We start from the raw sequence: 24,369 nt of genomic DNA on the forward strand, positions 1-24,369 counted from the left end.
TGTTGGAACAACAATCATTCTCTATGCCCAGAAATTTTCGTTCTTCCATGATCTTTTTCATTCGTCGGCTCTCAGTAATCGTTGTCTCGAGATCCGTAATAATAACCACGTCTAGGGTAATAATTGTAACTAGGATATCGATATCCGTATCTCCGATTATTCTGTTCCTGTCGGTATCTGGTCCTCTCTTCCGACTCCTGCCGGTACCTAAACAACGGCCTGAAGATAATATCCTCGGCGACGTCCATGTCTGCCAGGTTCCTTGTGTATTCCGGCGGATCCGTGAAATATGGCGCTACATAACCCCATCTTGGTACAGCGACAGGCGCAAGGATCAATTCTTCGTTTACCAGTTCATCTGTTTGGTCCGGCAACAACGTGATCTGCATCGTTTCCTGCGTCGAAGATGGGACGATCGAGATCTGAAAGCAGTACCCGTTTGAAGAACGTGCAAACTCGGTTTTCACTAGGGGAAAAAGTGGCGTAGGAAAAGGGCCTTCTACTAATTGGTCAATTTATTTCAAGTACTGAAATAAAGGTAAAATCGTTAATTTGACGTAAACTTAAGTAATTAATGATACTAAGTGGTAGAAGGTCTTTACCCTGCGCCACTTTTTCCCCTAACAGAACCTGAGTTTGCTTGTGAGGATACCCTCACGAGCAAACTCGGCTACCACCCTTATGTGGGGGGTGGAAAGACATCTCGGATATGTCCGATTTAGTCGCCTCTTACGACAAGCAGGGAATACTGTTGGTGTATTCTAATCCCGACCAACAGGGATAAAGGCGCTATAGACCTAAAATGGCCGTAAAATGGGCGTTTTCAAGGCGTTATGTGCTGTCTGACTAGTAATCTAAAATTGTGAATTCTGCCTGATTTCCGCGGTCTAACACAGACTTCCGTAATTAATAAGAACTTGACGGTTTATTTTTTTGAAATAAAAGAAATTCGTTTTCATTACCACTGGAGGATTACAACGCGTCGGAAGCAGGAACGCGAAAAAATGAAAACAAGAGCTGCTTTGCTAGCTGCGCTTTATTCCAAGGACTACTGTCGTTTCTCTTTACATGAAACAATCGATTCGGAGGATCTTCCCGTGTTTAAACGTTACTCGATGGATTTACCTCCGACGTCGAGGGCCTCCAATACGTGGGATCAACGGCGATCGAGGTCCGGTCGACGTAGTTTTGCGCTCTCGTCTGGATCTTGTCGCTGTTCTCCTTCAGAAATTGCACCTGATTGTTCAACGCGTTCCCGTCCAATTGATTCGGCAGGATCGCCACTATCGGTGTGTTCAGTTTCCCGTTCTTGGCGTTCGACGGATCGATCACCGCGACCACGGGAACCGCCATTTTCTTTGGCTCCGTTTCAGGCGTCGGTGCGTTTTCCAGGAAATTGATTTCGATCTTCGGATTCTCGTTTATCGAGGAAGATGACGTCGCCTGGCCTGGTATGCTTTCGATTCCTTGGAAACTTAGGGTTGCGTCACTCTAGAAACCGGAAGTGAAATGTTTCTTGTCGATGAAAACAATCGGTGGACTTTGGACCTTATTCAGATAGCATATGACGCCTTAAAGAGGCCAATTTTACGGCTCTCTTAGGTCTAAGGCGCCTTTAAGCCCTCTTCAAGACGTTATTAGGCATCATGCGCTATCTGGGAGACTGACATTATATCGAGGAAGATTACAAAATTTCGATTTTTTATTTCATTTATATTTGTTGCAGTATTTAAACTAACATTTAATTGTGAAATTCATTATCTAGATAAAGAGTTTCGAATAACGGATAGAAGATAAAAAAAATTCCTATTTTTTTATAACAAAGTAATAATTCTTCTTGAATGAGTATATATGTACTTGGGAAATAATCATTTAATCTCTTTAACAGTTTCGAGATCAGAATCACGGTCTTAAATACTGCTGTTTTACTATAAACGAAGGGTCTATGAATAAAAATTATTGTAAATAAAGCTTTTTGTTTCTCGTATGCAGTATTCGACGGTGAGACTCGTAATGTTCGATTCGAGATAATAATCTTTGTTAATAATTTCCATTCGTGAAAGTATTGGTGGAATGTATCGAAATGCACAACGATCTAAACGGAACTAAGGATTTTTTTCACGTGTTTCAGTTACGCAATTGAAAGACGGGGATATTGAATCGATTGGATCTATTGAATTATTATCCTCTACCTGAGGCATATAGTCATCCGCCTCGTCTTCGAAGAATGACTGGCTGTTCATCGAGGAAGTCTCGACGACAGCTGCAGCGGCCTCCGCCTCTTTCGTTTCCGTGATGTTCCGTCGTACGTCCTCCAGATTCTCGGTCGGGATCACCAGAATGTGCTCGCGTGTCGAGAGCACCTTAAACGTGAATTATTGCTGTCATTGTCATGAATATTTATATAACATTAAAACGAAACAGCTCGTAAAATACTACTATAACTAGCAATACTATAAAATCATGAATCGAAAAGAAGAAGAAAAAAAAACATAAAATCAAACTGGCGTAAACATAACAGACATATAAGAGATAAAAATAGAAAGAAGAGATTACCGAAATTTTAAATAATACCATTATTATTGTAATTCTGTTGGATGCGGTATGACGTCAGAATACCTCGACGATGGTCATGAAATTGCCAAAAGATTAAGTGGAAACGCTTATTGAGTTTATACAGTGACTCACTTTTTCTTTACATACTTCTAAAATAACAAGTAGGTACACAAGAATGTCTATAGAATTTCCATTTATGTATATATTCCCCTTATCATTACATCTACCGTCGGTTTCTGGTGAAATTTTCTGAATTTTTGAAATAAAACTCGTATTTTGGGGAATATTTCGGTCAAACAGAAGTGGCAACATTCCGCGAACAAACTTGTGAGTCGCTTGTACACATATTTGTACGAACCATATAATACTCCAAATTACTTTTCGTAATTTTAAAAGGTAGCAGCAAACTTTCTATACACCTTTTGATTTAATTTTCTATTTTTAATGGTAGATAATTAGTATGGAAAAAAAAAAGATAATTTTCTAATAAAGAAAATTCCGAGAAATCCAAGAATATCTAATATAAATTCGATATTATATTTGTCTCTCTTGTTTTTCGGCGACCATCTGGCGTAATTAATATTCTCCAAACACGTCGTATAGTCACGCGTATACGAACCTTGTTTGGATCGTTCGCCGGCATAATGTAAACTTTCCGTTTAACGACGAGCCCGTTTAACGATCCGTTGCTGGCGGTTTGGTGGACAGCGTCCTGAACGACGGGATCTTGCACCACGGCGGCCAGGGTCTCGTTTATGTCGCGTGGCGTCGGTGGCAGCAAACCCTCCAGGTCTTCCGGGTCCAAAGGCAACGCCGTCGAGACGGTTCCGTGAACCACGAGAACCGTGAAAACTACCATTTGGAACGTGCTGATCTGGAAAAGAAAACGTGTAAAATTACAAAAACAAATATATATATAAATCTTAAAAATACCAATTCTGTTACGAATAGTTTTAGTCGTTGACTGTTTACGAAATAGGCTGAGTTCAAATAACGAATAAAATATAAGAAAAAGTACTTCGTCAATTTTCAATCGTTTAAACGTACAAAATCCCAATTTTTATAATAAAACAATACTTCTTCTTAAATAAGTTGAGATTTGGCAAACAATTATTTAAACTGTTTAAAGCTTTGGGTGACGTCCTTGGATAGCAGTTTTTCACTACGTATGTATTCGAATAAATGTTTGTCGGTGGCTATTGAATAACAACTCTCAGTATAAATACCCTTAAGGCGCGCGGTACCATTTTGCGTCTCATCCCTCGGTGACGCACAAGCCGTATCGTCGCGAAATCTTCGTTCGTACTGAAGCCACCAGCGACGCCGTTTTCCAGTCTGGCCAGACGATAACGGTCCGTTCGTGGTTTTATACCAGGTACCAAAAGAAATTATCGATGTCCTGCTAACAGACGTGAGTATCAGCCTTGCGGTACATAACTTTGGCCGTGCGGACCTTGAACCTGTGCTGGCTGCGTTTCGAAGCAGCTTGAGGCTCGTCCACTCCCAACGATGACTGTAAATTGATCGTCCAAACTGACTCGATTATCCGATATAATCGAGTGAAAAATAGATCGACCGATCGATCGATCATAATCCTCTGGCTAAAAAGAATCTTTTCATTCCCAATGGACGAAAATTGCTAGAATTCAAGTGGTGATTAAATGATGAAAAATAAAAAATCGAAAATATGGTTATAAATACAGTTAAAACAATGAGATCCATATATACAGGTAGCCATTTTTACGATAGATGAATGGTAAACGGTAATACTGGATGGGAGGAGGATTTGAATATACTTTGTAAAAATAGTTTCTATGGATCTCTTGGTCTTGTTTCTCCTTGATATGGTCCTATAATTTTACAATAATCCTCTTGTGGATCACGACCGACCGAGACACCGTTCGGATAACGGACGTCCCGTAAAGCTGTTAAACTGTATAAAACAGCCATTAAACTGTATAAAATTACATTAAAACGTGATAGATATCGAGGTACCGATAACATACGGAAGAATCGTTCCGGATCATTGTAGTGTTTCCCAAACCAAAGCTCGTGTTAGTACGTCGCTGACAATATTGTAATGTTTAGCGATTGAATTAGCGGCTGCTTCGATACAGCCGGCTATAAAAGAGGCGGCCATCATTTCCTGGTGTCTTAGTTCCTCCTAGACACCCGAGTGTACCACGTATATCCGTCGAAAAAAAAAAACCAGAATGGACACCGTTCTTTTCCTTAGCTTGGTCCTATTCCTGCAAGCCTGTCGGTACGAATGCAGGGATATGGACAAGAAAACCAATATGGCGCCGCCGCCATTACCGTCGAACCCGATGGAACCTACATTTTTCGATCTGAACACCGATGTTACAATCAGACCAATGGAAAATGTCAAGGAATCGATCAATAATAACGATCGACCGCAGTTCCAAGTCTCGTCAGAGAGTTCATCAAGATCCACGGATAAATTTATGGAATCAGAGGTGCAGATCACTTCTGAACGTGAATTGTCCGCGTACTCTGTCGACGAATCGTTAAAATTAAATCGAACCACGGATACAGAACGGAACGGAAACGCAGTAGAAAATCACGAACCGTTGATCGTTGATCTTGGATCGCTTCTGAATAGTCGTGTTGGCCGAGACACCGAGGACAATTGGACCACGGAAGCATCGTACTCGGATGAATTCGCAGAAAACAAGATGGCCGACCCGGGGCAGCCAACCGAAGTGGATTTTCGAAGTGAATCCTCCGATTCCTCGTCGGACATGGACGGCTTCGCGGACGTTCCTGAGGATTCCACCGCAAGATCCAACGAGGATTCGACGGATCCACGTGAGGAAAGGAATGCGGATTTTGGGGAGATACTCGACGACGTGGAACAGAGACGGGGGAGGATACTCCACGGATGGAAGGGTTGGTATCGTCGGCCATCTTCTAACAGAAGGTACTGGTCGAGTTACGAGGAGCCGGTCAAACGACATTTCATTCGAATTCCGGTGTTCCCAGGGTGAATAATATTTAAGAATTAAACTGTGACAGATGATTTCGAAATAAACGGTTTGGCAAGGATTTTGCAAAGTATCGATCGATGTTTCACATGTAAGAAATTTATTCGACTGGTCGGTGGCTAAAAAAAAAAAACAAAAAACAATATCGTATCACAAATACCTACAGTATGGTCCTATGCTCGGAGAGTGTAACAACGGTAACAATATTACATGACTATATTACGTTAAATAGAATACGCGAAGGTTTGCTTTGGTTGCTAGCTCTTCGTTCTTAAAATTACTAGGGACTTAATAATCGACTATGTGACAAAGCACACTCCTGGCACTCGTTCGTCATTCACACAAGTATCTATGCACGAGAATCGGACGACGGTTCGTCGTTGTAAAAATGCTGTACAATTGCTTCTTTTTTTTCTTCTCTTTTTCTTTTTTTATACCCTGTTGTCGGAACCGTATAAAAATTTCTGCTTCGGTCTTTCGAGATGAGCGCTGTCGTATCGGAGAGGTTTGGGGATCGGGTCGAATTAACAGCTCCGCTATTTATAACTCGTTCATTAACGGGACGCTAAGTGGACACAGCCTTCTTCCGTCTTGAACAATGCTTCTCTTCGACCGTGGGCGAGGATTGCATGCCTTTTGACATGTATGCGTGTGTACGTAAACCCGTTCAGTTTACGTGGAATTTCGTCTTCGAGCTGTTTCGTTATCGGTAACAGGGGGAAGAGAAGTCGAAGGATCTCTCGAGTTCAACGACATCGAAATTATTCTTCAGGTAAATCCTTAGAAGATCCTTCCTTTTGTCTCGATGGAAAGTTATTCACACGGTCCTTCTTGATTTTCTTTGAAGAATCTTCAGGAGCAATGGATCCATGAAAAATTCTGTTTCAATAAAAAATCATAAATTCTTCCGTCATCCTTAAATAATCTTCATTCGAAAATTATTCCTTCCAATTCTTCGGAAGATAAAGATTATTTTAAACGTTTTCTAGATTTCCTGGAGCTCATCGATGAACCTTAAATTCTTCCTTAAACAGCTTCGAATAATCTTCATCTGCAAACGAGTTCTTCAGGAGCTCTACCGATTAACCGAAGATTCTTCAAACATCCAAATTGTCCTTGAACCGACCTCTAATCAGTTCCTTCTGCAATAAGTTCTTTACAACATTCTCCAGAAGCTAATGTTATACCCTATCCTCTTCTCGAGCTACAGCGATCCTCTCGAGATTCTTCTCTTCAACGGCCTCGCAGGGGCATCAGACTGTTGCGTTAAAATTGACCAAAAAAGAAAGCAGATTCATGAGGAACTTGAGAATATCTTTTTGTAAATAATAATCGTCGTCGAACGCGAATAATCTGCCGGACGAAGGGTCGCTAACACGCCGTTTCTTTGGTTTCCAAAATCACTGTCCATTTTTTTTTTTTTCGTTCACCGCGAGCTTGTCAACGTCAGATAGGTGACGGGTGGGGTCCATTGATCGCTCAGAATCGGTTCCTACGTCGATTCGCCTGTCGTACCCGTTCCCTGTATGCCAATTGTTGCCTGTAAACGAACAGAGGTCGAAGCGCATACGTTCCAGCCGCGGTCTCGAGGTCGTCCGTTTCTTCGTCGTTCTTTACGACGCTACGTTTCTCAATAGGGCTGCCATTCACGGTGTCGTCCTTCTTCAATTCACCCACGAGAATCCCATAGAGCGTAGGCGACGATTCTTCATCAGATTTGCCCCGTGATCCGGTCGGATCCTGGATCAAAAACGGGATTCCAACTATTGGACCGACATCGCTAGACGGCCTGACCGGAAGCGCAACCACGCTGCAGCCGGCGAACGCCAGGGAGATGACCAAGATGGCGATCTGGAATAGAGAAATTTAGGTTAGGTTAGGTTTTCGCAAGTGGTGAAATTTCGAAAGTTTCATTGTCGAAGAATGTTTGGAAAACTATTGAAGAAACTTTGGAGAATGGTAATAAAAATTTGGTAAATCATCGAAGAAAAATAGGAACGTATTAAAAATAAAATTGGAAAATTGTCGAAGAATATGAGAAAAATGGTAAAAAATTTGGAAAACGTTAAAAAAAAGTTCTAATCATTTTGTTACAATTTCGAAACTTTTTTTGGCGGCTTCAGCTTTGTCACGCCACGTAATTATTACACGTATACAGGGAGCTCAATTTATTTCGACTATCGGACAGACTATACGAAAAGATCTTTACGTTGATACTTGTATTGTTCATCGATCCTCGCGTCCTATGGCTGGATCACCGGTGACCCGTCAATAAAACAAAACCACCGAATTTTTGATCCATATTCAGAAATCCTGTAGTATAAAATCCTGATCTACGAGTCACAATTGACTCAGCCATCGGCTCCATTAGCCCACATACGGATATTTCAAAACATTCCCGACCGTTTTTAAATCAAATATACTTTTGTTCTCAAAGTGTTCTTACCATTTTGTTGTTTCGATGCGAGTGTTCCTTCTCCAAATTCCAAAGAATGATTCTCGTTAGAGTCGTGTGAGACGTGTCTTCCGGGTTGAGGTGACACGGCAATGAGGTTGATTTAGCAAGATTTAAGATATATCTCGAAGCAAAACGAAAGTTTCGATAGAAGCTGTCAACGATCCACACGGGTGGTGAAGATCCGTCGGGGTCGATTCGTCTCGAGTTTGTGCCCCTCGAACGCGTTCATCGAGCATTTATAGGGAACAATGACGTCAAACGGGGGCACGCTAATCGTACAGTGACGTATTTGACGGCAGGTGATAAACGACCTGGTAAACTTGAATGACCGACCGTGCGTGGTGGTCACGGCGCGCATCGATCTAGCCCGCGGTGCTGCATCCAGTTTTTTGTTTTTCGCGGGGCACGGTCGAAAAAGGGACTCTGCTGACGCACGCACACGGGCCCACCTACGCGTCAGATTCGCTAATTGAAAGCGCGCGGGGATATGGCGACGGTATCTTGTGCCTCATTGAAACAATCGACGCGCAAATTGTCGCTGGAAGAGGCGTGATACGATCGTGAAATGGATGGGGGAAGATAGATGAATCATGTTTTGGTCGTTGGTTTGAAAGGATTCCAGAGAAATACGCAGGGGCGTTAGGGGTTCCTAACCTCCCTTGCACTCCTACGAACTGACGATGATATCGTCAGATTAAAAAAAAAAAAGGGCAGTCAATATTATTACCTATTCTTACTTCTTAAGTAATTTTCTGAAACGGTTGTATAACTGACTGGTCAACGGTACCATCCTTTGTTTAAGATTAAGACGAGCTAAATGATACCCTGAAAACCATAAGCTTTATTAAAAAATCGATCGTTCTTGGAACAGAAGTGACACGATGGTGAAATCGATGGGGAAGTCTGGAATAATTATATTTCGATCGCTGAAAGAAACAAATACAGATTTCACCAGTGAATGAACAATACTAAATAAATGAACCTTACCAACACGTGGCACCAAAATTGTCTGAATACGAAAGGAATTGAAGAAAAATCAATATTTAATCGTTTGATTATTTTAATTACGTAATTCATTCATTTTTATACATAATGTCCATTCACTAGTGCATCCATTCCATTCTGGCACAGGACTCAAAGCCCCGCCCAATTCGACCGTTCATGCGTCAGAATTTCAGTAAACTTCCGCGGTTTAATTGCAACATCTGACGGACCTCCGCGCGTTCACAGGAAATTCCAGTTGAAGTGTCATTTTCGTACATGTCCCAATGCCTGTGATTCGACAAGTCGTATTGACTTTATCGATCATCTTCATTCGGTGAAACTCTTCGTCATGGTCGCACCTGTGAGCTTCCGGTGCGACCGGATGATTCATTCTCGCGCTCCGACCGAGAACGACAGTACGCAGAATCGTGGAGGGGAATTGCGTAACAAGAAAACATTTCAAAATACGTGCGAGGATACAGGACATCCCACAAAAATGGGACAATCGACCACATTTATATTCCTCGTGCAAATACAAATCGAAAAATCCTTTACCGTTTTGTAATCGGAAGCTCCGTTTCCGAGATATTAGCACTTGAACGAACTCTAATCAGCTGAGCGGTGGGCCACACTTACGCGCAGACTGCTCAGCTGATTGGGGTTCGTTCAAGTGCTAATATCTCGGAAACGGAGCTTCCGATGACAAAACGGTAAAGGATTTTTCGATTTTTATTCACACGAGGAATATGCATGCTGCGGATTGTCCCATATTTTTGGGACACCCAGTATACATACGGATATGTCTTCCCTGGAGGTCTGGTTTGTTTGTTTGCGCGCGGTGGTAACCGAGTCACGCGAGGCGCGGATGGAAAACACAGTGGTTTTAAAAGGCATTCCTCGACTACCGTTCCCGTTAGTGTTTCCTCTGGTTGCGCAGATAGAACTACAAGGATCCACAGCTTCTAGATCCTTTATCGTGTTACCGTTTCCTCGAAGAGAACTCGATATCTAGTTTTCTTGTCTTTAACGTTTGACTGTCACAGCTGTATCATGTGAAAAGTATTGAATTTTTGAATAGTAAAATCTAGTAGTCTAGTTCTGAAGAGTACTGAATTTCTAAACAGGAAACCCAGTAGTCCAATTGTATAAAAATACTGAATTTCGAAATAGTAGGTTCACGATCTATCGAATTATTAGGTTTAGTCGTTAATAACTTTCCGTTTCTTTTTTTCTGTACATAATTTTGTAAATTCAATCATTGATATTCAGCTGAACTATTCTTAATGTCATTGCTATTTATTATTTAGTAATAGTTTTTTAGTATCTACGACGAAATTAATTATGACTCAACCGAGTGTAATTGATGATAAAACGACTAAATCAACGCGTAAATAGTGATATTCTTGATTTTATCACGATATCGTCTGAATAGTAAAAAAAACCAGTATCATTTAATATTTTCATCCGAAGTAATTCGTTCGAAATCTAGACGACTTGGATAATATCCTGAAAACCATAAGTTTTGTTAAAAAATCGATTTCACAGTTTTACAAAACAATTGGCCTTTTGTTGTAAAGATCGAGAATGAGCTATCTCCTTATCGGGACGTTCGATCGACTCACCCTGGTATAATTAGGAAGAGGGTGCCATCTTGGTTCTGGTCCACGGAGACGCAAGGACCTTAAACGTACGAAAAAAAAAACGGAAAAAAGTGAAAGTACGCTTTGAACGTTAAAAGTGTAATCGATTATCTCTCTGAATGTTTCAACTGGCGAAAAAACGATGAGAATAAAACGTTCAAGTGCGAAATAATTTGTTGTTCTTCAAAGGATATCGTTTCCGAACTTCCAACGTCTTCGAGGCAATGAATATATGGGGGCGAAATGAGAATTGACATACACAAAACACAATAAATTAAAGACTTCAAACGAGTTTAACGAAGTTGCTTTTATTTCATGTTCAATGCTTGATAAAGTTTCCCAGAAAAGAAACACGAGTTTCGTTTAATTCTTTCCAAATTGGATTATACAAAAATGTGAAAAGTTCCATAAAAATCCGCGGTTTATCGATAAATTTCATTTAAATTACGATACAGGACATAATTCCATACGTATTGTACATTTACAACTATATTCTATTCATTTTCCGATATCTTTTACAGACATTATCTCGATTCTAAAACTGATAGTTCAATGAAACTTTATTTTGTATATATATGTACGTATATAAAAAAATAATCATATGACGTAATTTATAACTGCATATAAGTTGACATTGAAAGCTCGAAAACGAGAACAATGCGACAGAATTCGTGGGGCTCTAAAGTACGCAACGCTTTAGCTCTACTATCATAATCGATAAAATCAATTTGTCGTATCAATCGTATTAACAATCAACGGTAATTCAATTAAGAAAACCTTCAGTTACAGGTCACCGAATTAGGTCAAGGACTCCGACGCGGTACTCTTCTCGGATACACCCGGACGTGGGTCTATAACAATTGTCACCAGAAACAACTCGTTCCTTAAAAATTAACTTTTCAGCAAAAATTGTTTTCTTTATCCATTAAAACCGTTGTTCCTGAACGATGCACATCGAGCTGGGGTGTGTTTATTTGTTTGAGTCTCATAATTAGACTGCGGATTTTCTGCATTTATAGCATATAGAAGTATGTGAAATGCAATAAACAATCAAATTTCCACCGAGCTTAATAAATGCTTCGTTTTATTTTCAGCCCGCTAAAATCGTTGAAGGAGAACGAATTTTTCATTTCTACTTCTGCCTGTATAAATTACTTTACAAAATTCCATATTGCATAAAAAACTGCAGTCAACTTATAATATTCCTTATAAGTTATAAATCCTTGCCAACGACCTCCCTGTAATCACATCGTTGTGTCCCCCACCCTTTCACGTCACACACCGTTTGCAACAGAGAAAGAGAGGGATAATGATATTACGGACTGCAGATTTCGAATCATTCGAATAATACAAATGGTACACCATTCAGGGAAGATCTAGTTTTTCCTTGACTTTCAATTCAAGAGATGATCATAATATACAGGGTGAGGCACCTAAAACAGGCGCGAATATTTTGGCTGTTTACTGGTGATAGAAAAAAAAAGTGTCGGACTAAACTTGCATAGTGATATCGAGGAGAAAATAATTTTATGTGAACAGTTTTTCGGCAGCTGGACGCGTAGATGTCATACGAAGGTCAACATAATTTTTTAAAATGGAAAGCTTTTTTTTAAACTTCCTATCGGATGGTACGTAAAAGCATGTCTTCCCATTAAAAAAAAAAAAGTTGACCTTCATATGACCTCTACGCGTCCACCTGTCAAAAAACTGTTCACATCAAATTATGTGTTCCTTGATACCGTGCAAGTTTGGTCTGACTATTTCTTTCTATCACTAATAAACAGTTGAGATATTCAGATGGCCTGTTTTAAGTGTGCCTCACCCTGTATAACATAACTATACAATTAGATTCCTTTGACCGATGAATGAAAATTTTTTCCTCGTTTCTTCTTGTATAAAATAACCGTCGAAAGTTTCCACAAACATTCACAGTTCAGAGCAAGTGAAGAAACGGTCCTGTCCATTTCTTTCTCTCTCTATAAGCGCGCTACCAGTCCCGACTATACAGGAAAGGGTAATTATAATACTGTACAAAACAATTTTTGCCATGATATTAGTGTGAAACAGAGAAAAACGAGTCATTACAGACGGCAATCGTTACTCACCCATGGTATCCAAGAGAAGACGAATAAGGGATGAAGATCGAAGCTCACGGGATAGGATGAATCGTCACGGGATGCCCAAAAAAAAGTCTTCTCGCGCGGCATCAAAGGATCGAGGATCGAGTTGTACCAAACACATCGATTTATTTCCTCCAATTTATGTACTTTTGTTCATGGATGGTCTTCAATAAATAGCTTCATTAGCTCGTGGTGTATAAAACGTTTCGAAAATAACGAACGTCTCTCTCTCTCTCTCTCTCTTTCTCTCTCTCTCTCACTCTCTCTCTCTCTCTCTCTCTCTGCTTGTCATTCTTTGTAACGTGTATGTCTCTTTCTCTCTGTATATATGTGAGTACGTGAATGTATGTATGTATGTGTGTGTGTGTCTATGTATGTCTCTTAGGGCACTTAAATCGCGATCTCGGTTCGTTTCTTTACGGTACATTTAGATCGCCGGCTCGGCCTCCTCGTGCACGGTTTCGCTGGTTTCGGTAGTTTCGCTTTTAGATCTGAAAGAAATCACCAGATTGAGGGTATTTCGAGGCTGCAGGTAAACAAGAAGCACGTGAAGTAAGAGAGAAAAGCATGAACAGACGGTTAGTTCCGGGTGGAGACGAAAATTGTTAAAAGAGACACGGCGGAGGGGTGGCGGAGTGTGTGTGTTGTGTTAGTCTCACGAGGGGATTTCGATCGTTTTGATCGAAACCGATCCCCTCCGGAGGGATGGTCAGGTGGGGGTTGCAGCTGACCTCGACGGGCTTCCGACTTCACACGGAATCGAAAGGAAACACAATAATTGTTATTCCTGGATAAACAGGTTAACAATCGAATGCTACAGAAAAAATGTTTCAGAGAAAAGTTAAATAGTATTAGGGCCCACACTTTCCGATGTAAATTTTTTTATACGCTACTCGATGCTACTTGTTATTCCCTGCATAAAGTACTAAGTCACTTATGGCGAATTAGTGCATGAAAAAATATACAGTTACTTTTAGAAAAAACAAAGTTGACCTTCATATGACCTCTACGGGCCACATAGAAAAAAATCACACCGGAAAGTGTGCCCCTCCCGATATCATTTAACTTTGGTCTGAAAAAGAATACGAAACTTACAATTTCTATGTTCAATTGTTCATAAAAAAAAGTCCCCTGAATTGACCTTTAAACATCGTTTCTTTCCATTCCCTTTGAGAAAAAGACAATTTTACAATTGTACGATTCAATTCAGTTCCTTTTACTTTTCCTTTCGACTCTAAGGCGCCTGAAACCCGTCGCGTCAGTAAGAGGGCGAGGGGGGTGGGGGGGTGGGGGTGGATCGATGGAATAAAAAAAGTTGTTGGAAAGTACGAAAAAATCCTTTCCTGTATTGATCGATCTAATAATACGCAATTCGGGGGGCCTCGTCTACGAGTCTCTTCTACATGGGGTGGCAAAAAGAAAAAACGAAAAGGAATACGCGTCGTGAGAGCGCCATAACGTTCTCGCCCTTATACGATTTCAGTTCTCTCTTTTTTTTCTCTGTCCATTTTCCACGTCAATGCAATATAAACGCTCGTTATTGCATGCAAGCCTTCCGTCATATGCTGCCCCGAATCACTTTCGTTCGGGGCCTCTGTTCCTCACGGGGCGCGTGCAAAGAAGCGAAGTGATCGTCCAATGATTATTTTTTCTCTTCATGGAACGAATAAAAGTTTTCAAATTTTTCCTTGATTTTTTTTTAAGGTGTCGTACGTCAAATGGCAAAACGATGTATTCACCAATTATTTGCAACAGAGGTTCGATCCATAAGAAATATTTTTTCTCATTTCACTTCTTTTGCCCCCCCCCCTCCCCCTAATTTTCGATTCTTATTTAGCTCTATCGTTTTCTTCGGCCCCACTCTCTCTCACACTCTCTGTCACTTTTACATTAAAATACCACTCGATATAGTTCTACAACGGTACATCAGGTAAATATATATATGTGTGTATATATATATAGTTAACGTCGAGTCGCTGGATGCAAGAGGCATCAGGGAGAAGTAACTTCCTACCATTGCCCCATTGTTTTTTCTTCTTCTCTTAGTCCCAAGAGGACGAGAGTCGATTTCGACCACAGTTTCACTGTGCTTTTTACCCCTTTCTCTCATTTCACGAATGCAACTCGATTCCTTACGTTTAATCTGACCGCCAAACGGCTCGGTCGAACCACGAGGATCACTTTCTTCGGGATAGCGTGTACAGCTAACTTACGATTTTTCTTCGAAGATATTTTTCAAACAAGTATACAAGAAGATTTCAGAACTATAGGCCACGAACTGGAGTGAGAAAAAAATATACGAGCAGTTCGACTGAACTGGGTCAACGGGGATTGGTCGTTTTGAAAATATCTCGTTTGATAGCCATTTTATAGTAACACATGGGAGTCTAAAAAAATTCAGAAATATTGAAGACGGGTTAAAGGCGTCTTAGACCTAAAATAGCCGTAAAATGGGCGTCTTCAAGGCGTCATCTGTTATCTGGGCAACGGAAAACAGATCTACTTTCTTTTAGACCAATAGAAAATTGATCAATAATCCTAGCTTTTACAATATATAATCTGCAAAAACAGAAATTTGAATAAGCAATACATTTCACTTCAGTGTCATCTAATACCAATACACACATACTCTAACTATACATATACACCCTGTACTCACAAACTACTACTACTAAACTCTACCGATATACACCCTGTACTCTCAACATGTACGATTCTGCGACAATTAAATGGCTATAAAATCGTCTAATCGCTTAAATCAAGACCTCACGTTTCTGAATTCCCCTTGTATACCGCGTCTCAGCGATCGAATATCTTCCTGTGAAAGTGAAATTCCCTCAGAGACGTTTCGCGTACACGCTAAAGAAATTAATTTTACAAATTTCCTAAATATTACCGTATAAAGACTAATTATTACTTTTCTTGTATCGTCAGAGCGTTATCCCTTACTTTCCATCAGTCTTTTCGTTCTACTAAACTACAATGTCCCACGTGGTTTCATAAAATCGGGGCCCTCGCCTGTTTCCATTTTTTTTTTTTTTTTACAGTAATTCGACACCGTTGTGTTCTCCACGGTTAACGAGCAGAGCAAACTTCACACCGTCCACAGGAAGTCCCAAAATCCGTGTGTGTGGTAGGCCTCGTGGTCCGATCCGTGTGTGTCTTGGACAAATCAGGCGATAAATAGATTTACTTGGAACGATTATCTATTTATATATTGTCGGATACTGAAGGATTCACTTGCCCGATGGCTACGCTCGTCCAAAATGGTCGAGGGGTCGCACGTCATTAATAATATTAATTACAGTATAGTAATCGTTAATGCTACTAACGGTGTCGTCTTTTCTTCTTTTTTTTTTTTTTCATCGTGGTTCCCTTTTCTCCTTCATTTCACTTTTTGCTTTCGTACGGTGTAGGCACTTAACTATGTTTCTGCGGCTCCGTATGTAGTCAAAACGTATTATATGTATGTCTCTATTGTACACGACGGGTGAGATTATCGGGTGTCCAAAAAAAAAAAAAAAAAAAATTTGAATCCGTACTAAAATCCTTCCCTCCCTATCTCGATTATTTCTTTCTCTTCAAAGTTCGATCGTCCGATTTCTGGGCCAAAGGAGCAACAAACAAAAAAGAAACAAATTTTCTCACAACCGAGGGAATTGCGCAGTGTTCGAATTCAAATGTATCCGTCGGCCATCTTCAATTTTTCTTTCGAAATCTTACGATCGACGCCACTTTTAATTTCTTTCTCTGTTTCTGGTTTATTTTTTTTCTGTCACTCGCAACACACTCCTTACGTGTTCTTTACTCTTCGACTTTCACGCTCGCACGCGTCTTCGAGAGCGTAATATTGGTTTTCTTTTCTTGGAACTTTTCATTAGCACCGTGTCCTTTCGTGGATTCGAACTCTCGAGAAGTACGTGTGTCTCCCTCTCTCTCGCTCGCACTCGTGCGCCGTCTTTCTCGCTCCCATTCGTTCGCCGCTCAGGAAGCGTCCCGTGATCACCCGACACAATACACACAAAACAGGGGGAGCCAGATTGAACGTATGTGTCTCTCTCCGTACGTTCACCCCGTTTTCACGATAATCGTACACAGAACAATGCTCGTAGACCCGGGAGGTTCGGGGTATATACGCGTATCACTATGCCTTCATCGGGATCGATTTCGTTTCGAACGAAAGATACAATTTGATAGCTTCAAATGAATTCTGTCCAATAATTGACACATCAAAGGAGAGCTTCTGAATGTAGAAGGGTAATCCTTTTAAAAGAAACATACGTTTAATCGACATTGCTGACGTCGGACCGATAGTATGTATCACCAGACCATAGAAACAATCTTATGACAAAAATACAGTGGAAGCTTGACGAAAACCTGACAAGGGAACATCGTACGTACAAATCTGAAACAGAACAGTTTAGATGTCTCAAGTACGTATATGTGATCCTGTGGGTCTACAAGTCCATGAAAAGTAAAACTGGTAGTGAGTATTAGCAGTATTTTTAAGAAATTATGTTCCAAGGAACCACAGATATTTTGTAACCAGCTTTGTCAAGACTCCAAGAGTACAGTGATACTGAACTATCTTCATCAAGAATCTCAGAATGCAACTGTACACAACCATCTGGCTTTAGATGTTCAGAATTTAGTATCTTTGTTGGTAGTCTCAAAAGGCACTCGTTTGTGAGGGGCCTACAGATGTTCCTTGAAAGTCTGAAGGCACACACACATACACACACAGACACTAATTACACATCATGCATTTTAAAATCCTAATAACAGTATTATTTTGTAATCCAAAAACCTCCAGAGTTTGTTCAGTTGTATCAAGGATCCAGAAAGTTATCTATCCTAAATCAAAGTAATTTGAACAGTAAGACCAAGCTATCTATAGAACCATGTAGATACTGTGTCCTAGTGTTCTTCAATCCTTGATGAAAACTATACACAATGCCGACAATGTATGACAAACTCATTCCAAAAGGACAAGGCTCACATTCAGAACCTTCCAATCCCATTCTCAAGACCCTTATAACGATCTCATCTGGTAATTCCAGTATCTCTACAAAAAAACACACGCAAAATATAAAAAATATTACATTTATCGATCACACTAGGAACGCTAGCATCTCTTTCGTTCGACTGCGTTTCGTTTCAAATGAAGGCTGATTACTAGTGTTGCTCTTTCCGTTCGATAGAAACGGCCAATGTTTTTCACATCATCCTCCTCGCTAATTGTTCGATATACCGTGTTGTAAATCGATAGATGGGTCTGTTCACGATCGCACTTCTTTAACCGTATATAAACACTCCTCAGGGAGAAAATCAGGTAACGACGAGATTAATGGTGCACACACAGGACACACACAGATAGACGGTATACCGACGACAGAATACTGTATTAACTTCGGAACATGCGTGACATCGCTTTTGAATTGGAACATGATATCTCTAAACTAACATGTGATCGGTGCGCCGTGAACAAACATCGTGGACGCACTGTACGAATTCCAAACGTACCCGAAAATCTCGTTCTTGTTCATTTCCGTTATTTTTTTTTTCTGTTTTTTCTTTTCTTTTGTAAAGATCGTATTCCAACCTAGAGCTAACAACGTACAAAAGTACAAAATACACTTCGTTCGCGACGGCCGCTCTCTCTTCGCAACGTAAAGCCGAGACACGAATTGCATCCCCCCCTCCTTTGCCCCCTCCCTTAGTTTGTTCTGTTTGTCTCGGAACACGATAAGTATTTTCTACGCGAGCTTTAATAATCGTGACTTGTATAAAAGCTCAGCTTACGAATACAGGCTTAACACGTTATGAACTCTTGTTTTTTTTTCTTCCCCTTAACTTCGTCTCCACTAGATGCAATTAGACGTATTCAGTCTTTCTGCGATGCCCAATGGTCTTAGACCCCACTGAGCAAGTTAATCGGAAAATCGTACTTTAGAAAAATGTTTCTTTTAACCCACCCCCCCACCCCCTCCTATTTCTATCTGGCGTAAAATTGAAGCTTCGCATGCTGTTCGTGTAGAAAATGGCTTTAAATAGGGGTTAAAAGTGTACAAAATTAAAGTCACTGACGTGACCATGAGAAAGATTCAACGTGTTTTCCTGATTCAATCACTTTCTGGTATCCCATTTCATATATTTCCTATACTGTATCTAGAAGGTATCAGACCCCATCGAATGATATCAAGTACTTTTTAATGAACCTGGTAGAATTATTATTCTAATAATTCTATAAGCTTTTGTTTTCGAATTTGCGAGGAAGTTCCTACGAATGATTGCAATAACTAATTTTTCAAAATTAGTTATCGATGTACTTGATAACACTCCAATTGGATCAGATGTCGTTCTGATACTTGAAGGATCAATATGAAACGTAATGCCAGGAACTGATTTCGGCCAAAGAGGTATTAAATGTCTGCGTATGTTCACTTATGCATGGTACAAAGATTTTGTTGGCTTCTAATTCGTTTGGCACCCACTTTGTCGACTGCTTAATCACAATGTTAAAGCATAACTAATATGCGTAAGTCGCGCGAAAATTGCATGATGAGCACCGATTCAAGCTCATTAGTTGGAACGTTTTTGTTTTCTCAGGTGACACTAATTGTTTTAGCGAAATTCATTATTAACCTTCCTCCGTATACCAGGAATGTTCTTGCATAAAAAGATTCCCTCCACTATTTCATACAAAATCACTCGTATCAATGGTTTCATGAGCTTTTTTACGAAATCCTGTGAAATATTTACCCAAGTACACAATCAAAGGCACGAATTGCCATTTAACAGAATATCTTGGTGGCCTGCGTCTCTTCGAGGAAGAGAGAAAGTCAAAAAGTATACCTCTTTACTCATAGCCCGAGGAACAAGTGTCAAATCAAGTCGTGATAATTCTAAATATACAGCATCCCACATAAAGAATGGGCCATGGTATGTCACAGGTATGACTTATGCTAATTCTAGTATAATTTCCTTTCTTTGTGAATATTCTATAGAAGAATGGATTCTACGGGCAAGTTATTTAAAACATTTACTGTATACTATAATTAGAATCGTTAACATTTCTCTACGTCTATCACGAATATATTTATTAGAAGTCTAGCGAAGTGATCGGGTGCTTATATAAACTCTAAAGCGAATGATTTTGGTACCCTGGATGATTACTGATAAGAGGTCGAATTATTTAAGAATCATGAAATCAATGAGAGACTTCACTCGTTTGCTTTTAAATCAATCGTCGGACTTCAAATGTCGTTTGCAAAGCGATTAGATAAATAAAAGGAACTAAATCTAAAAGTGGTAGATTAATACTTGCTTCTATCTCTGTATTAGAAAAGTAAATCGTCAAGTTTGCTTGTGAAACGTCGTGCACCCACTTCGTATAATGTGTATCATATATGAGAGTCTACGGTTATATTACGATGTATGAGTAAGAAGGCATTGTGACTCATCGCTTTTTTTTTTTTTATACTTGCACCTGGGTTCTGCTGTTTTTCATTCGAAGGATGTGCGGTGCAAATCAGAAAAAAAAAAAAGACACGCTCTTGATTTATAATTCGAAGAAAACGTATAACTCAATGCACCTCTTATTCCTCCATCGTAACTGAAGACACAAGTATGAAACAATCATTTCAAGAACTGCGACTTTCAAGGGAACCTAATGAAAGAATCTTCAAACGAATGTATACCGTCTAATATTCTACATACTCATTGAGTAAATCACAATATAAAAATACAAATTGAAGATCTCCCCTTTCTCCTTTTATCAATAACCTTTCAATCTTTTTCTCTTTAGCATCTTCGTCGTGCAACAACATCCTTTACAAACGCACGTTCGTAGAATAAGTTACTCCTGTCTGAATATTTCGTCAACAACTGTTATCTGCATCTAACTATCCTGATTAATTATCCGTTACTGATAGTACGTCCGAGGACGACAGTGTGGTTTTACTTTGAATTACTTAACGTCGAATGCTTCTCCCCGATTAATTCCTTTCTCATGGCGATAATGGATGACACGTGCAAATAATTGCTGTTAAATATATCTCGTGGTGAAAGTAACTATTTCTTGAATGTGCGAATCACCTAGTATCACTGACAGCTCAACGATCCCATGTACACGCGCGACATGGAATAAATTCGAATCCTAACCACGCATGTACAAATAGCCACAGATTGCTAGAATACCCCCACCAACAATTGCGGCACCTATGCCTATTGAAAGGGGCTTAAATAATGACCTCTTGAGCTTTTGCCATTCTTCTGTCTCCTTTTGTCGACGCTTGATCTCCCGTACGCATGCTGTCAAACGTTCGTTCTTTTCTTTAGTGCGCTGACGTACTTCGTTTTTCCTATTGAAACAAAATGAATACCATTAAGGACGCGCGTACAGAGACAAAACTGACTTACGCGCCGATTCTACAACATTGACAACTTACGCATTTGGACTGGACGGAGGGCTGTTCGTCTGCAAAGAATTTTCACCGTCACTTCTGGTTTCATTAGGCACTGCAACATCGTCGGAATTGTTTTCGTGTAAATTATTCGTGATCACTGTAGAGTTTGCGCGTGGTGGATTGTTCGATGTTTCTACGTGAGTCGGCGGTTCCCTTGGCAATGGTTTATCAGGAGGTCCACCTAATTCATCTATCATTAAATATGGAAGCAGTTACATCTTGATAAAAACTTTTGGTTAATCGTTGATTAAATCGTACTTACCGTTTTTCGTCGTTACATTTGAAGTTAAATCCGCCATCATACTACGCGTTAACGACTCACCTCTCGGTGGTGGCAAAGGAGGCGGTTCGTCTTCTTCTTCGATCGAAGAATGACTAATATTATTTACTATATCATAATGATTTGTTACTATCTCATTATCAATGTTCTGTAAATTTCATACACACGTTAGTAAAGGTCGCAACGTACGTTACACCACAGTAGTACAGTGTTATCAGATTTGGTATGTTAAAGATAGAAAATCTTCTCCGACAAGCATGCACAACACATCAATGGAAAAGTTGCTTAATTAGTTCAAATCGAGCATACAGAGAAACCAATAACACTGCACCACTGTGAATTGGTATTAGTTACCACGTTATTGGATGGCAATTGTTTTGCTCCTTCGATGATAGCAGCATACGAAAATCTCAATTGATCCGGCGTCTGGATTAAACCCATTCTGGATCTTCTCATTTCAATCAATACGTCTCTAACATTCACAGAATTCAATCCATTTTCTTCAATCTACAACCAAATGAAGAGCAATTTCTTTATTTCAATATCTTAATGCATGGTTTGTTTAATAAAATTATTGCTTACCAAAACAAGGCAGGTGTCTACTAAGCAAAATGTTCCTGATCTTCCAATACCAGCAGAACAATGAACAACCGGGGGCCCAACATTTTGATCCAATGCTCCCGATTGCCTAACATCAGCCAGAAAACGAAGAAAGGCTGTTGGGCTCTGCGGTACTCCAAAATCTGGCCAAGTAGTATAGTGAAAGTGTAGTATTTCTCTACTTTCTTTCGATTCCAAATCTGTTAATCTGTGCGAAATATAAATATTAAGTTAAATTACATTAAAATCTTTTCTGATCATAACATATACATAAATAATAACATTGCAATCGAATGTCTTATTTTGTCATACTTTAATATTCTAGTCGTGTAATCCGATGAATCTGTTTTCCTGACATATTCTACTTTTATACCAACATCCAGAAATGTCATAGTATCATCCAACAGATCACCCAGAGGCCAATACTGATAACACTTAACTTGATTCTTTTCAATTATTTTATTTAACATTAACACTGCTTTAGAATTTTGCTCCCATACCATTAACCAAAAATGGCCAGCAGTATTTTCCAATGGTCCTTGGGTAAGAATGTATTGTCTGTGAGCACGATCTACCTATAATAAATATCCATTTATTATTTGATTCTTCAACTCTAGAATTTAGATATTTTATGATGATATTTACCCTTATAAGGTTGGCATTAATGTAATCACATGGCCCCCTTTTAAGGACAATTCTACTATGGTCATAAGGGGCAACATCTCTATAACGATTCAAATTTTTGTTCTGTGGTTTCTTTGATTCGTTACATGTGAATGTGAAATTGCTGCATTCGTTACGTATATGCTGTAAAAGCAAATATTTCAATTCTTTGGTTACCTTAGGTTCCTACCTCACAAATGTGAAATAAAGTAAAATTTTTCTTTAGCCTTCAAATCATGTATACATACGAAACAACAAGGAACTATTAAACAAACACCTGGAATTCATATTTTCGAGCACAACATTCTTTACAATAAACCGGGACATACAACATACACTCTATAATGTACTCAACATTTTCCTGTGAAAACCGCGTTCCGCGAATACAAAACAATACCAACAATTTTAAAACAATCTGTGCACTGTAACAAATATATCCAAGAAATGGAGCACGCATAACGTGATAAAAGAACAATCACGGTCGCTGAATTCTGGTTCCGTTATCGTATTGAATCGTCTCATCCTGCGGTAAATCAAAACCCATTTACAAAGCGTAAATTAATCGAATACGTTGTCAGTCGCGTATCCACATACTGAGAACCAAGCACTGGAGAATCATCGCGAAGAATCCTCCGAGATTCATCGAGAAACGGTAACGTGCGTACAATTGTCCACGTTAAAAATTCCGTCGGATGATGGCAAGTGGAACGACGAAGGGGAAGAGGAATTATTCATTGTGTGTACAGCGGATCGGGGGACTGGCGAACCGTGTCAGCGAAAAACAATTCCCGACGTATAGTCGCGTGTTCGCGTGAAACAGGCTGACACATCGGCGACAGGGACGGGGGGCAAACGGTTTCTTTCTCGTGGTAACCGGAAGGAAAGACGCAAAAAGCGGAAGGAGAGGAAGGAACGTTACACGGACGACCTCTTTTACCTGATAGAGGATCGGCCAGGCTTCTTTCGAGTTGATCTCGAGGTACTCGGTCTCTACATTGCTGATCCCTTGGTCACGCGTCTCCTGGCTGGTCATTCTGTCGGCTCGGTTGTAAACTCGCGATCACCTCGGCGTTCGAGAGAGAGAGAAAAAAAAACGGCAAAACGAGACGAGGCACGCGAAGAGGCTGGGCCCCGGTCGCGATCTCGCTCTCTCTGTCTCCGGGAAAAAGGCGTCTTAGGCACGGCGGAGGAGCGGTGCCATGCGTGACGCGGATTCTCGCGAAGGGCAGCCCCCGCGGCACGGGAGGAGACGAAAACGCGCAACCACACCACAGCTCCTCGCGTACGTACGTGTACCAGCTCCGTTTCTCAAACGTACTACACCACAGTCCACACACTGCACTCCACTCGCGGGATAGTAGGAACCACCACCGATCTCGCGTACACCGCCGCTGCCACCGCGAAACACGAGTCAACGTGCTGACATCTTCGGGTAACCAGAGTTCCTTTCCCTCCCTTCTTTCCTCTTTCTTCGTCTCGTTTAACCGCCGAATGAGATCCGGCCGACGGCCGCCATGCTGAATCAGTGCTCGCGGTCTCCGCGCATGCGCGAGCCTGAGCGCTAAATCGAACATCATTCGATCCGGAGACAGCGT

General features: G+C 40.3%; 2 protein-coding genes across 5 annotated transcripts; both read right to left on the reverse strand.

The window, feature by feature from the left end:
- On the reverse strand, nt 1–3,846 carry LOC107186605. The gene is made up of 5 exons (XM_015574503.1): nt 3,783–3,846; nt 3,176–3,430; nt 2,193–2,363; nt 1,126–1,491; nt 1–422 (listed from the first exon to the last, which is right to left on the reverse strand). The coding sequence occupies exons 1-5, from the start codon at nt 3,813–3,815 to the stop codon at nt 72–74; spliced, it is 1,176 nt and encodes a 391-aa protein (XP_015429989.1). The 5' UTR covers nt 3,816–3,846; the 3' UTR covers nt 1–71.
- Nucleotides 3,847–12,626: 8,780 nt separating this feature from the next.
- On the reverse strand, nt 12,627–24,264 carry LOC107186635 (tyrosine-protein phosphatase non-receptor type 1). Of its 4 annotated transcripts, XR_001516184.1 has the most exons (10): nt 23,712–24,264; nt 22,757–22,918; nt 22,424–22,686; nt 22,094–22,319; nt 21,866–22,018; nt 21,494–21,659; nt 21,214–21,421; nt 21,016–21,126; nt 12,749–13,254; nt 12,627–12,669 (listed from the first exon to the last, which is right to left on the reverse strand). XR_001516184.1 is itself a non-coding variant. In XM_015574538.1 (9 exons), the coding sequence occupies exons 1-9, from the start codon at nt 23,805–23,807 to the stop codon at nt 13,191–13,193; spliced, it is 1,446 nt and encodes a 481-aa protein (XP_015430024.1). In that variant the 5' UTR covers nt 23,808–24,264; the 3' UTR covers nt 12,633–13,190. The 4 variants fall into 4 exon arrangements, 3 of the variants coding, with proteins under 3 accessions (XP_015430024.1, XP_015430025.1, XP_015430023.1); XM_015574538.1 differs by having other exon boundaries at nt 12,633–13,254; nt 21,869–22,018; XM_015574539.1 differs by having other exon boundaries at nt 12,633–13,254; nt 21,214–21,412.
- Between the last annotated feature and the right edge of the window lie 105 nt (nt 24,265–24,369).

The sequence above is a fragment of the Dufourea novaeangliae genome, unplaced genomic scaffold (genome assembly GCF_001272555.1).
Source record: "Dufourea novaeangliae isolate 0120121106 unplaced genomic scaffold, ASM127255v1 scaffold65, whole genome shotgun sequence".
NCBI lineage: Eukaryota > Metazoa > Arthropoda > Insecta > Hymenoptera > Halictidae > Dufourea > Dufourea novaeangliae.